We start from the raw sequence: 13,709 nt of genomic DNA on the forward strand, positions 1-13,709 counted from the left end.
ACGGAGTACTAGTCTCCCCATTGGAAACTGATGTAACTAGGGCAGGAAGAGATGAAGTACCTTCTCCAAGGTCACTAGTTAGTCAGTGATAGAGGCAGAACCAGAGCCTGCTCCAAACACGAAGCTGCTATAGCACATTAGAAACAACACTGCTTTCAACAGTCTGATTTGTTGACTCTGATAACACATCTCCAGAAGATGATGTGTATCTATTGGCAATTTTACTCTGAGAAAGAGTGGGTGGCTGTACAAAACAATTCCTTACTTAGTCTTGACTGGAATGTTCCACAGTCACTGCTTGCTGTGTCATTCAGCCTCAAAGCTCCTCTGCCCCTTTCAGTCCAGGACTGTGTTGTTTTGTTGAATATAAAAAGCTTGCAGTTGATCTAAAGGACAATTTTTTAAAATGTCAAATATAGAAAAAAAATGTTTTTCAAAGTGATTTCTTTCCTATGCTGTAACACTTTTTCTTGCCTGATTTTACCAGAATAACCTCTGTTAATGATTTGTAAACCAGCTTTAAAAATTTATTTAACTTTTAAAACATGCAATTTTTGAATAGTTCAAACATCAAAAAGCAAAAAGATATACAAAGTGGAAAGTCCTTCCCAGCCCGACTTCTCCATCTGTCAGTTTCCACCCCTGCAACAGGTGATCGCTGTTGCTGGTATTTTGCTTCTCTTTCTAGAGATAGTTGCATGTACATACATGCCAATACGTATGTCCCTTAATTTTTTTGTAAATGGCAGAATACCATACCTATTTTCTGCATCACCTAACAATATATTTATGTGTACCAACTTTGAAATGAAATTGATGTTATTTGAGCTATGTAACTTACATGAAAGTAAAGGAATAGTGAAACTATTTGCATGTTTAAAAATTTTTGAGGAACACAGCATCAAAACTAGATGTGGTACCCCAGAGTACCATACTATAATTTGATGTTTACCAAAATTAAGTATTACCATGTATAAGAATTACCAAGATGACTTGTTAAAAAGACAGCCTGCCAGGGCCTCAACAGCTAGCAATTACTTCACTTAATCTCGGTTTAATCTGATCTGAGATTTAGGCTTGGAAGCACACTTGTACCATCAAATGTATCAGTAAATCATTGGAGGAGAGAAATGGAAAGATTTGGGGGGTAAATGCAGAAGGAGAAAGAGAAGAGGAAACCTGCACCTTGTTGAAAAACGATTATGTCATAGTAATTACATTTCCTCTGCCTTGGCTGATCCCTAAGGCAATTAACATTCAAATCCTATGTATAATACTGGACACCACATCTATGAAAGTCTTGCTTTATATGAAGTCCAAAACTTATATAGAAGAACTTTTCAAGGACGAACAGAATTTTTTTAATTCTCTTGAACTGAAATCTATTCATCTTATCATTTAAAAATGTCCAGGGTAAGTAGAACTTTTAAATCATAGGATGATAGCACTGATTATAAAAGTAGGCATGAGAAGTGTAAAACATGGGTCTGAAGTTGTTTTAAGACAGGGTGCCTGGCTGTCTTCTTTCTGACAGACGAACGTGAACGCTTTTAAATCCAACCATCCAAATTCCTGAAAATTACATATACTAACGTATGAATACAACAAAATGTTGGCTTCGTCTTTGGAAGCCTCTCACATTTTTATTGAAGCAGCTATGTCTTCAGGAAAGTGATACTTCTGCCTTCATTTGCAAAGGTGTTCCTGCTTATAGAAATTGGCTTCATGTATACACGTGCTGGCAGAAAGAGCACCGGGTGATATACAGACCTTTAATACATTATGCTCTGCTTCTTCCCCTGTTACAACATCAATTTTCTCTAGCAAGCATTTGGGAGATGGTGTAGAAGAGAAAGCAGCAGCTGATTCAATTAAGGATATATTTTTAAGAGAGTCTGTGCCTAAGAAAATAAGAGGGAGAAAAGACACATAAAAGACCCCATTTTCTCTACTGTACAAGCTCTTCATTGTCCCCATGAATATACATGCCCCCTTAGCTTTTTATAACAATGAGTGTTTCCCAGGGCGCCTGGGTGGCTTAGTCTGTTGAACGTCTGCCTTCAGCCCAGGTCATGATCTCAGGGTCCTGGGATCGAACTCCAGATGAGGCTCCTTGATCAGGGGGAGCCTGCCTCTCCCTCTCTCTCTGCCACCCACCCCTATGCTTGTGTGCGCTCTCTATCTGTATCTCAAATAAATAAACGAAATCTTAAAAAAAAAAAAATTGAGCGTTTTTCAAAAGTGAATTACCCGAGTTTAGATACATCTCTTTAATTTCCCATAGCCTCAAGTAAAAAAAAATAAATAAAATAAGCTTATGTATCATACAACCATATCTGTATGCTTTAATTTTTTACCCAAAAGTTTTAAAACACTGCATTATTGTTTTTGTATTTTATAGATATTAAATAAATGACATAGGAAAACAGGAAACACACTAATTGAATAAAAAAATTTTAACAAATGAAATAATTCTTACTTGAATTTGGAGAGTTGACAGGAAATTCTAGAGTGGATTTGAAGGGTTTTTCCTTAGTGTATGAGTCATTTTCAAGTTGAGAGTGGGTGAGATGTTGAGTATCCTAGACGAAGGAAAAAAATACATTACTGAATTGTATCTCTACAGCTTTCTTTCTTCTACTTCAACATGCAAACAAACTCCACTGCGATGTTTCTGTTTTGGGTTCCCTGTGTGCTCTGCAGGGAAATCCTTCCTGTCACATCACAGGACCTTGGTCCCGATCCTCAGGAAGCGTAATGGAGTTACCACCAGCCTACGTCAGGTGGGATCTCATTCCAGGAACAAGGGGAGAAGGATTAGAGACCTGAGAGGAGGTAGCAGCTGTTCCTGGCTACGGCCAGACTAACCTGAATAAAGGAGATGAAACTCTCATCTCTGTTGCAAGGTATTTCAGTATTCCCAACACTTAACTTTCAATCCAAAGTAATCATACAAGTTACCCAGAGAACCCACTCGCTGTCTCAGAGATCATCTTAATTTTTCCTCAATTTCTGCCAACAATCGCTTTTAAGGCTGCACACCTGGGGCCCTGCACAGGTGCTCTAACCAAGGCCAGGGAAGAAAAACTGAGCAATTACCCGGTCACTTATGATCTCAGAGAGCCCCCTACAGAACAGGGGGAATTAGAACAGAACTTCAGATCTTGGGTTTCTTTTTCTTTATGAACTCAAAATTCTTCCACATCATTTAATTGGAACTTTTAAGATACTCTGTTAAAACTGGTAGAGATGGGTGTAATTATATCCATTTTAAGAAAATAAACAGAAAGGCACAGAAAGTCTCATGACTCACTGGAACAGCGCATAGTCAGCAAACAAGTCACGAGGGCATTCTGACCCCCAAATCACAAGGTCACAGGATTATAGGATTAACCAGAGAACACACACAAGTGATCACTGTAGCTCCTGCCATCCTAGGATGTTATCAATTTAGAGAGACAGGAAGCTCTGTTTCCTCTGCAAGCCAGAGTGGAAGTACCCACAGGAAATGTACACGGGTACCTCCTCCAACCAAATTTCTAAACCCAACGGTAGTTCATTTGCTCAGGCATGTCTCTATCTCTTCTTCAATTGTAAGCACCTCTAGAATGCAGTGTCTCCCTATAGCTCTGCATAGCCACTCCCCCAGGTGTTTTTCAATCCTGGCTGTAGATTCAAATCACGTGACACTTAGCCTCACCCAGAGACTTTGATCTAATCTGTTTGGGGAGATGCCTGGGCATATGCAATCCTTTAGAGACTCACGTAAACGAGATGATTGTTAATATGCAGCCAAACTTGAGTCCAACACCAGAGCTTTGGATATGATGAGAACACAAAATATGTTTGGTAAGTTGAATTGGATGTTAAAGTTGATCCTGTGGGGCTTGGAAAGTTGTGTGTGTGTGTGTGTGTGTGTGTGTGTGTGTGTGACATCTTATAGAAGCTGTGGCTAAGCTAGTACCAAATTTAGGACTAAATGATATGGAAGAAATGTTCCTAAATGTATCGCCTAGAATTTCCCTCCGGAAGTTGGTCCATTCTGGTTCAGATTAAAAAATGTGGATCAATAGCCCTAGAAGTGTGGATTTGCCCTTCACCTTGAGAGTGACAGAGGGTGCCCCTAAGCTAGAAAGCTATGACAGTACTCTCAAATTTAGGTTTAGCCTGAGGCAGGTGTAGAATCAACCAAGTCTTAAAAGGGATTGATTTGTGAAAGCCCTAAAAAACTTGGAATACATAGGCCTCATGAGTTGGTTCTTTATTATTCTGAGCCTCTATACAGGTTTTTAAATCTGTGTGGCCTCCTGGGGATCCTTGATGTAATTAGTAGTCCTCATGCACCCTCACTGTGGAGGGCACAGTGGCAACCGCTTCATGGATGAGGACGCCCACTTCTAAATAGGGATGCTGGTAATATTCCTTAACGGTTTCCACTTGGCAAGTATGTTTCCCTAGGCAAGAAAAGTACTGTGATTTCCCTCTTAAAACCTGAAAAAAAAAAAAAGTTGTGATAATGTTTTTCACCATAAAAGCTAGAAGGGGAGGGTTGTGGTTAACAAGAAAAAATTGGCAAATGGTTTTAAGTGCATCTTGTTATGAAAGATGCTATCAAAAACCTGATATTAAAATATCATTACCCGTTAACTCATCTACTGCAGATAATTCTGGGATTTCCTTGGGTACCTTGGGTGTAACATGTCGAAGAATATCTAATATTTCTCATCAGTAATAATGTTATAATTACACAATTCCCTTCCTTTGTGGGTTCCTGCCTATTATTCTAACAACCAGAACTTGCTTCCCAGGAGAATCTTTGCAGTTAAAGAAAGAAAACGTGCCTTTGGACTCAGGAGTTAAAGTATGCTCCAATTTAACATTGTTTTAATTAATTTTTCTCCAGAAACTCAAAATGACAGCTTTTATAATAGAAACATTTGCCAAATTCTTACCAAAACTCTTTCCACCATGTTTTCTCCAAACACGAAATCAGAACTGCAGCTTTTAAAAGAATACTTATCTTCCTTTGCTTGACATCTAAGGAAAAGAAATGAACATTTGTTCTTTAATATAGGGATAAAGGCACATTAGACCTTAGCACATGAAGTAATCCTATGATTTAACAGATTTATGTAAAGCATAAAAACATCTGCTAACTCTTGTTCATCTGCATCTGAGAAATGAAGGAGAGATTGAGGTCCTCCCAGGGATGACATTTAAATTATTTGACAACTGTTGCAGCACTAGCTAAGACCAGTCCAAACCCATGTCATGCCCATCTCTGTTCGGGCTGTGTGATCAACCAGGGGCTGGCCCAGACCTTATCTTCTTGCTTTTCCAGCACAGCCTCTCGGATCTCTCATTTCTTCTCACTCCTTCCCCAAGTGACTGATGCTTTCAGCCACCAGAGGTCTCCAGAGCAAAAGCACAGCCAATCTGTCTTGTTATACTTAAGTGTGCTTTTGTTTAATTTGGGTTTTTACCTCCTGGAACATTTTTGTTCTTGTCGTTAGAAGTGTTTTGCATGATGAGAAACTCAAAGATATGCGGCTTTCTATCTGTAGGCTGATGCGGTCTGGGATCCCCACTGTACCCCAGTGTGCAACATAGGTAAGTGCTATGGAATCCACACGGGCCCTAATCATGTGAGTCTGGTTATCTCTATGGCTAATTTTAATCATCTCTCAGATCAAACATGCCCTCATTGCTGATGACACCGGTAAATACTAACTTCCATATTGCACATTTATACTGCTTTCTTTGTTGTCTATCTAATGTATGTCAATAAATAAGGAATAACACGAAAAATAATGAGAGATGGTGTGGGGAGGGGAGGCACCAGAGAACGGGGAGGCTGATCTAGCACCCACATAATTAATTCCTAACTAAATAAAAATTTAGCTGTATGTTCTTAAACTATTCTCACCTAAGTCAACAAAACAATAGAGATAACCTGATATTAATACGATAATCCTTAAATATTAGAGACAGTTTGAAAAGCATTTTAAATTTGTTTCTTTTCGAAAATCTCAAACAGAAATCTTAGCAATTTGGGGTGCCTGGATGGATCAGTCAGTTAAAGTGTCTGCTTTTGGCTCAGGTCATGATCCCAGGGTCCTGGGATGGAGTCCCACATCAGGCTCCCTACTGCTCAGTGGGGAGTCTGCTTCTCCCTCTCTGTTTGCCTCTCCCCCAGCTCATGCTCTCTCTCTCAAATAAATAAATAAAATATTAGAAAAAGAGAAATCTTAGCAATTTATCTGTCTAGTATCAGAAACCTATTTTCCATAAATGATGATAATGATAAAGCAAGAATAAAAGGGTATCCTTTCTGTGTCCTCATCATTAACTTACCCTACTGATGTAGCACCTAAACAATTCTGGCTGGTAGTCAGCTGGACTGAAATTCTGGCACTTGGTAAATTTTCACTTAGCAAAGAGGAGTTCCCCTCAGAAATCTGAAAGAAAGGCAATTCATCAGAATGTTCCTTTCAATTGCCTTGCTGAAGGAGCATCAGATAAGGAAACATTAGTTACAGTTAAATGTATTGCAAAGTTACTATGTTCAAATACTACCCTAAGCATTTTGAGAACATTATCTCATTTACTCCTCACAACATCTCTGTAAAGGTTGTATGTCTATTATCCACATTTTATAGTTTACAGATGAGTAAACTGACATAATGAATTTAAATAACTTGGCCAGGCTTAGGCAACCAGAAATGGGGCTGACCTTAGAGCTAGGGTCTGTCTGACATCAGGGACTAGGGACTGTAGCCTTTGCTATTATATTCAGAAATCCCACTTCCTTTTGGTACTTTTATGTTTTTGGAATTAATTCTCATTTCTAGCTTCACAAATATATCCTTCAGGACTATTTAATCCTGCAAATACCCTAAGAGCTTCACCAGCACAGCCACCAAATGTTAGAGGAAAACCCATTCATCTCTTCATCTAAAAATTTTTGACAGGTGACTTAATCAACTAGTTACTCTGTCTGCTGTATATGAAATGTTTATTACCTGATTAATAATATATAAATGAAAATTGTGTGAGCAATTTTAGAACTGGAAGGAGCCCTAGAAATGATCGGATCTAGTATCTCCAATGTTTTAGCACCTCCCTTCCCCCAGCAAGGGTTTGCAAAGACATTTCAAAGAGTTCATATCTTTAAAGGTAGGTGGGGTCTGTTTCCACTTCAATTTTATATCAATCAATAAAAATAATTTGGAGCATTTTCCCCTTTATAATAGAATTTGAGAGCTGAGAAATATGTATGAAGAGAATATATGTTGTTGGTTGCAAAGATCAAAGTGCATGTTCATGAGTCAGTCACTCAGATGACTTATCTCTCAGTCCAAATGGTAGTTTTTACTCTTATGTACTTAAAATGGTTTTTATTGGGCATATATTATTTAAATTGTACATAATAAGTGACCACTGATTGATGACAGTGAATGAAAATTGCTCTGATTTTATGTACAAGTCATTAAGGAACATGAAAATAGCAGTTCTATGAAATTCACCTATAGATAATTTTCACTAGATCTGTAAATTACATTATTTTGTCAGAATTCTTACACTGCATTTTATATAGCATGTCTTTAAATCTTCAGAGGTCATTATTAGACAGGCAAAATTCAATAATGGGCATATCCAATTAAGCTGTTCACTAATAAAGTGCCATTCATATGTTTAATTTATTCAAGAAGAAATGCTTACAAACAATTACCTGAAAATTTCTCTCATTCTTTATCATTTAGAAAGAAAATGCAAGAATAAATTTTATTTTTAAAATATATAATGCAAGGTTCAATAAACCATGCCAAAGAAGAAATATTGATTTGCTTTTTATATCATAATATGTAACAAAAAATTTAATCTATAATTTATAGTACATCCTGTTCCAAAGTTATATGCAATATGATAACTTTTAGAAATTAGTCAACATATCATACTTTTTCTTGCATACCTTAACACAAACAACATGCATCTCTTCTTGAAAGGATAAAAGTTAGAATTTATGTAATGTAATGATGATTATTAGGCTGTATTTAAATGAAAACTTTTAATAATCTACTGATTTGAAATTTAAAACATGTTTTACTTAAAACTCTTGCCATATTCCATGCAGAAATAATGAAAGGATTTTTAAAATTCACAGTGAGTCTCGTGAGATCATATCTCACAAAAAAAAAGGCTTGGAATTACAAAAATGTTGTCAAATGCTGACCAAGTTAAACTCTCTCCCTTCACTGATAAAAAGAGAAGATTGTAAGCTTTGACCAAGAATGTAAACATAAGTTAGTTAGGGGCAGAGGTAGGATTAGTACTGATCTGATTTGTTTTTCACTGCATTGATGAAATGACTGGCATCTTAATTTCCATGTGTCCCTGTCTTTGTGTTCAGTATTGAAAAACAAAACAAAACAAAACAGGGGACCAAGCCTCAACAGTTCTGCTGGAAACAAATGAAGAATGGAATGACTCTGAAATCCTGGGCGCCGTTCCTCTCAAGTATTGGCTTCTGGAAGACACAGCAACAGAATATCCCCAACCCGTATCTGCATGGCTTGAGCAAAATGACAATCTCCCTAAAAAGGCCCACAGTAAGGGACTCAGCCATTACAACCACTGGAAGGGAGACTGTTTCTCTGTCTTCAGAAGCTTCCCCAGTCCTCCCAATTCCCAACTCTGTGTGGGTAATTCTCTGCTGCCATTATCCACGAAGTTGGATCTGGATGGATTCCCGGTGTGAACTAAACTGGCAAGGCCGCACTGGGATGTTGACCAGCTGCTGATGCAGAAAACGCCTGTTCCTTCTTTGATTTGTGGCTCCTGGTCCTGGCCACCTCATTGCTCCCCCTGTTCTCATGAGGAGTCAGTGCCCTGGAACAAGGCCCCAGGAGTTTCTACCATAAGGGACTCAACTTTACAGCTAGGAGAGACCACAAAACTAGTTTCTAGGAATACTTTCCATTTCAAGAGGACAACTTTAATAAGGTCACTGAGGGCTGCTTCCTATCTATTGTCTGGGTGTTTCTCCAGCCTGGCAGCTGCTTCAGCAACAGAACTAAAGTCAGGCAGCCCCTAACGCTGAACGTAGGGCCCAGAACAATCTACTAAATGAAAGATGGAGACTTGATGTCAATCCCACTATAGGAGATTTTCTTACCTTATTTTTTGTTTTTTCCTTAGTCTTGCAGGATTCCAAGGTATTGTGTACAAATGTTTTTCTTAGTTTTTCACACCTTTGAGCTTGAGGTGGTTGCAAAACAGCAGGTCTTAGGACATGATCGGAATGTTTCACAGGACCTTAAAAAAACAGAATTAAGGAGTCACTATATCTTTAGTGACATACTTCTTCCTCCAGATTTTTGACTAATTTAATGTCTATTTTCTAAAGTCATTATTAAGTGAGGGATTAATGTTGACTGATCAACGTCAAAATAGCCAGTGAATTGCTTAGTGCTTACTTCAGACTTAGTTTTTACCCACTACCTATTCATCTCGACCCTGGGACTTGGTTTACCAAATTTGTTTTTTCACATTTTGTCACTTGACCTACCTCCAGATCCTAACACCCATACAACAAATTAAACTATAAATGGTAAAATGTAAAATTTCAGAGGCTCTTATAATAAACTACATACCTTGTTCTGTACTGTTCATATCCACATTCCTTTGCACAAGAGTTGATGTCATAAAAACATTGTTTTTCTTCACTGTGAGAAAAAATATTTTGTGCGTCTTAAATCTGAGTCGGTTTCTAGGAATTCGGGTTTTAACAGTCCTGTACTACATTCACCAGTAGATGTCGCTGTTGGCGCTAATAACTGTAGGCAGTGAGCTGAGAAGGCAGTCCGCTAGAAAGGGGTGATGGCAGGGAGTTCTGCCACATATGTCTGCTGACTTTCAGAAATGTAAATGAAAATTGGTCCACTAATGGAACAGGCACTCTTCTTTAGAACCATGACAATGATTACTGAAATGAGTACGTATTATAAAATCTGATGGTAGTGAGCCCTCTGTATTAATATATATTTTTAAGATTTTATTTATTTGACACAGAGAGAGAGATCACAAGTAGGCAGAGAGGCAGGCACAGAGAGGGAGGGAAGCAGGCTCCCCGCCGAGCAGAGAGTCCGACACAGGGCTCTATCCAGGACCCGGGGCCATGACCAGAGCCAAAGGCAGAGGCCCAACCCACTGAGCCACCCAGGTGTCCCTTAATATGTATTTCTTATAAAATGTTATGAAACTAATAGCAAATTCTTCCACTTTCCCCACTCTCGTGATTCCTAGAGAGAGATGACTGTTATGCCAGGGAATTTTTCTATGAAGTGTGTTGGTGGCATAAGACTAAGGATGGTGGTTGCAATATAGGACTATTATACATTTCAAAGTGATCACCTCCCTCTTGGCTGCAAATTGCAGAAACAGCAACCTTTGAGGATTTGATTAGTGGAAATGAGAAAAGAATAAGAACTGCTTCATCTATGTATTAAAAATACTACAGGGACACCTGGGTGGCTCAGTGGGTTAAGCCTCTGCCTTCGGCTCAGGTCATGGTCTCAGGGTCCTGGGATCAAGCCCTACATCGGGCTCTCTGTTCAGCTGGGAGACGGCTTCCTCTTCTCTCTCTGCCTGCTTCTCTGCCTACTTGTGACCTCTCTCTCTCTATGTCAAATAAATAAATAATGTCTTTATTTAAAAAAAAAAAACTACAAAGGTTGGGGTAGAATCACTTCTCTAATTCAAAGTTTAATTAAATGCTTTATGATCTTTATTATTAAAAACCAGCCACAAATGGGCCATATCAAATTGTACTATTTTTCTCCATTCCAATACCACCAACACTCTGCACAACATAAAATGGAATTGTACTTACTGATATCAATGTTCCTTTAATCTTTTTGTACGTGTATGTCTTATTAAAATAATAATGAATCAAAACAGTTACTCAGATAACTTATATCCATCCCTTCACTTTATGCACAAATACAATAAAATAAATTCTCTAGGATTAGGACCCCTATTTCTTTTAATGTCTGTAACTTGTGATTCAGGTTTAAAGGGGGTCTACTGAGCTTGAAAGTATTTCTTCTGTATCTGAAAGGTATCTGACATGTATGTTGCTCAGTCATGTTTGGAATTTTTAATAAGAATATAAATTCATTAGTTTGAAAACCCCATGGCTCCCATGTAGAAAGGGATCATTTAGAAGGAAGTGAATAGTTTGTATTTTGTTATTTCTTAGTGGCAAGCTTAACCTGGAAAAGGCAGATGAATGTTCAGTAGAAACAAAACCAAAAAGAATATAAAATTGTAATTTCAATGTAATGTTCCAACCATTTCAAATATTTTATGACAAGATAGATTTCATTAGCAAAGCACTCTAAATGTCAAATTAAAAGAAGTAATGTTTTAATGAAAAGGTTAAGTAATCATATTCTAAAAATATAAATCAGGGTGCCTGGGTGGCTCAGTGGGTTAAAGCCTCTGCCTTTGGCTCAGGTCATGATCTCAGGGTCCTGGAATCGAGCCCTGCATTGGGCTCTCTGCTCAGCAGGGAGCCTGCTTCCTCTTCTCTCTGCCTATTTGTGATCTCTGTCTGTCAAATAAATAAATAAAATCTTTGAAAAAAAAAATCTCCCAGGGGCGCCTGGGTGGCTCAGTGGGTTAAGCCGCTGCCTTCGGCTCGGGTCATGATCTCAGGGTCCTGGGATCGGGTCCCGAGTCGGGCTCTCTGCTCGGCGGGGGGCCTGCTTCCCTCTCTCTCTCTCGCTGCCTGCCTCTCCATCTACTTGTGATTTCTCTCTGTCAAATAAATAAATAAATAAATCTTAAAAAAAAAAAAAAAATCTCCCAAAGGAGTTAAAAATATAAATGAAAATAAAAGGAATCATATTTTCAACCTTAGAATAGTCACCTAAAGCATAAATTTTGGGATAAGAATTTAAAGTATAGCAGTATATTTTAAGCACTGTATATATTATAAACTGTACAGATGAACATTAATGAATAAAATAAAGTTATCTTATGGAGCTGCCTTATATAACATTTTGCTATCATAAACATAAATTCCTTAAAAGCATCATCAAACTCAAAATTTCTGCCAAAATTAGATACACTGTCTGGATTCATAAGGCATTCTACTAATCATAATTTGCTAAGGCCTGCATTTTATTTGCCACTAAAATGCCAGCATTTTGTAGTAGCTGAGTAATAAAGCTCACCATTAGTACCATCAATGAGAATGGATTTTTTTTTTTAAGATTTTATTTATTTATTTGACAGAGATCACAAGTAGGCAGAGAGGCAGGCAGAGAGAGGGGGGGAAGCAGGCTCCCTGCTGAGCAGACAGCCCAATGTGAGGCTCGATCCCAGGACCCTGGGACCATGACCTGAGCCGAAGGCAGAGGCTTTAACCCACTGAGCCACCCAGGTGCCCCGAGAATGGATTTTGAAAAAGTCAGAGTGTCAGGCTCAAGGTTCTAGAAGCTGTTTATTACCTGGCCCAGAAGGGGGGAAGGTCAGGAGGTTGGTGAAGGATGATGATCTCATTCGATTCTGGGACAAGGTGGATGCTAGAAGCAAATTGCAAACTGAAGTCAGTGAGGAAGTAGGCTTTTGTGTTTCTTTTGATTTGGACTTTTGCTGTTTCTAAAATTTCTATATCACTAATTTAGAAAAGGTTTTTTTTTTTTTAAGATTTTATTTATTCATTTGACAGAGATCACAAGTAGGCAGAGAGGCAGGCAGAGAGAGGGAAGCAGGCTCCTTGCTAAGCAGGGAGCCTGACGCGGGGCCTGAGATCATGACCTGAGCCGAAGGCAGAGGCTTTAACCCACTGAGCCACCCAGGCGCCCCAGTTTTGTATTTTTAATCAATATAAATAAAATATGTCTATCATGAGAATTATAAATTAATTTCTATTCAATTCAATAAATATTGGAGTGCTCCCCATGTATAAGACACTACCAGGCATGAAGATGACCTCAAGGAAGGCGCAGTGGAGGAGACAGACATACACAGAGACAGCTGTCTTACAAGGCAGAGAGAGCAATGTGGTCAGGTATAAAAGGAATCACGGAGTGCTTAGAGTGTAGAAGAGAGGCAAACTGAGTTACTGGTTTATTCAGAATGGAGTATGTGATGAAGTTCTTAAAGTGTTCTTTTCAAGGCAGACATCTATTTGTTTAAGTAGATGGTAACTTAGGGAGAAATGTCAGTTTCCCCTAATTACAAAGTTAATGCATACTCAATGCGGACACTCTGGAAACATGACAGAGTGCAGAGTGGGTAGGAAACCCCAAATTGCCTGTGTAATCCCCCTACCTAAGATAACCATTGCTGACATTATGGCTGATGTCCTGTCCATCTTCCATCCCATGGTGGCAAGTTGAATGTTGACATAGTGACTCGCTGTACAATCCATCTTATAGGCTATTTTTATCCAGTAATTTATTATAAACGCTCTCCAATGGGTAGACTTTTAAACATTTCCCTTTGAAAAGTTTCTCACTAATTTCACATAGAGAAAACATAACAGTGACCAGCCAACAGTCAGGTCTATACCTACCTCCTTGGAACTGAGGATCTGTCGTATGCAAAGTAAAAGATGAAGACCGTGCACGCTTTCTTAGAAAATCGTTGGATTCTGCAAGAAATTCACCAGGATGGGTAAAATTGCCAGCAATAACAAA

General features: G+C 38.5%; 1 protein-coding gene and 1 long non-coding RNA gene across 6 annotated transcripts in view; one reads left to right on the plus strand and one right to left on the minus strand.

Moving 5' to 3' along the window:
- Positions 1–13,709, minus strand: part of RANBP3L (RAN binding protein 3 like) — a 46,548-nt gene that overhangs the window by 7,729 nt on the left and 25,110 nt on the right. For 2 of the 5 annotated variants that reach the window (XM_059173803.1, XM_059173807.1), the window contains 9 exons: positions 13,586–13,663; positions 12,516–12,590; positions 9,654–9,725; positions 9,176–9,315; positions 6,355–6,458; positions 4,953–5,037; positions 2,480–2,582; positions 1,771–1,901; positions 266–386 (listed from right to left, as the gene is read on the minus strand). In XM_059173803.1, the coding sequence (XP_059029786.1) occupies positions 266–386; positions 1,771–1,901; positions 2,480–2,582; positions 4,953–5,037; positions 6,355–6,458; positions 9,176–9,315; positions 9,654–9,725; positions 12,516–12,590; positions 13,586–13,663 (909 nt within the window). The remainder of the gene's footprint in view (positions 1–265; positions 387–1,770; positions 1,902–2,479; positions 2,583–4,952; positions 5,038–6,354; positions 6,459–9,175; positions 9,316–9,653; positions 9,726–12,515; positions 12,591–13,585; positions 13,664–13,709) is intronic. The other 3 variants (XM_059173805.1, XM_059173804.1, XM_059173806.1) reach the window with 3 other exon arrangements.
- LOC131831662 (uncharacterized) lies at positions 2,582–9,725 on the plus strand. Its single transcript, XR_009353747.1, has 3 exons — positions 2,582–3,849; positions 5,565–5,645; positions 8,411–9,725. It is a non-coding gene; the product is annotated as an uncharacterized LOC131831662 (long non-coding RNA).

Source organism: Mustela lutreola, chromosome 5 (genome assembly GCF_030435805.1).
Source record: "Mustela lutreola isolate mMusLut2 chromosome 5, mMusLut2.pri, whole genome shotgun sequence".
NCBI classification, from domain to species: domain Eukaryota; kingdom Metazoa; phylum Chordata; class Mammalia; order Carnivora; family Mustelidae; genus Mustela; species Mustela lutreola.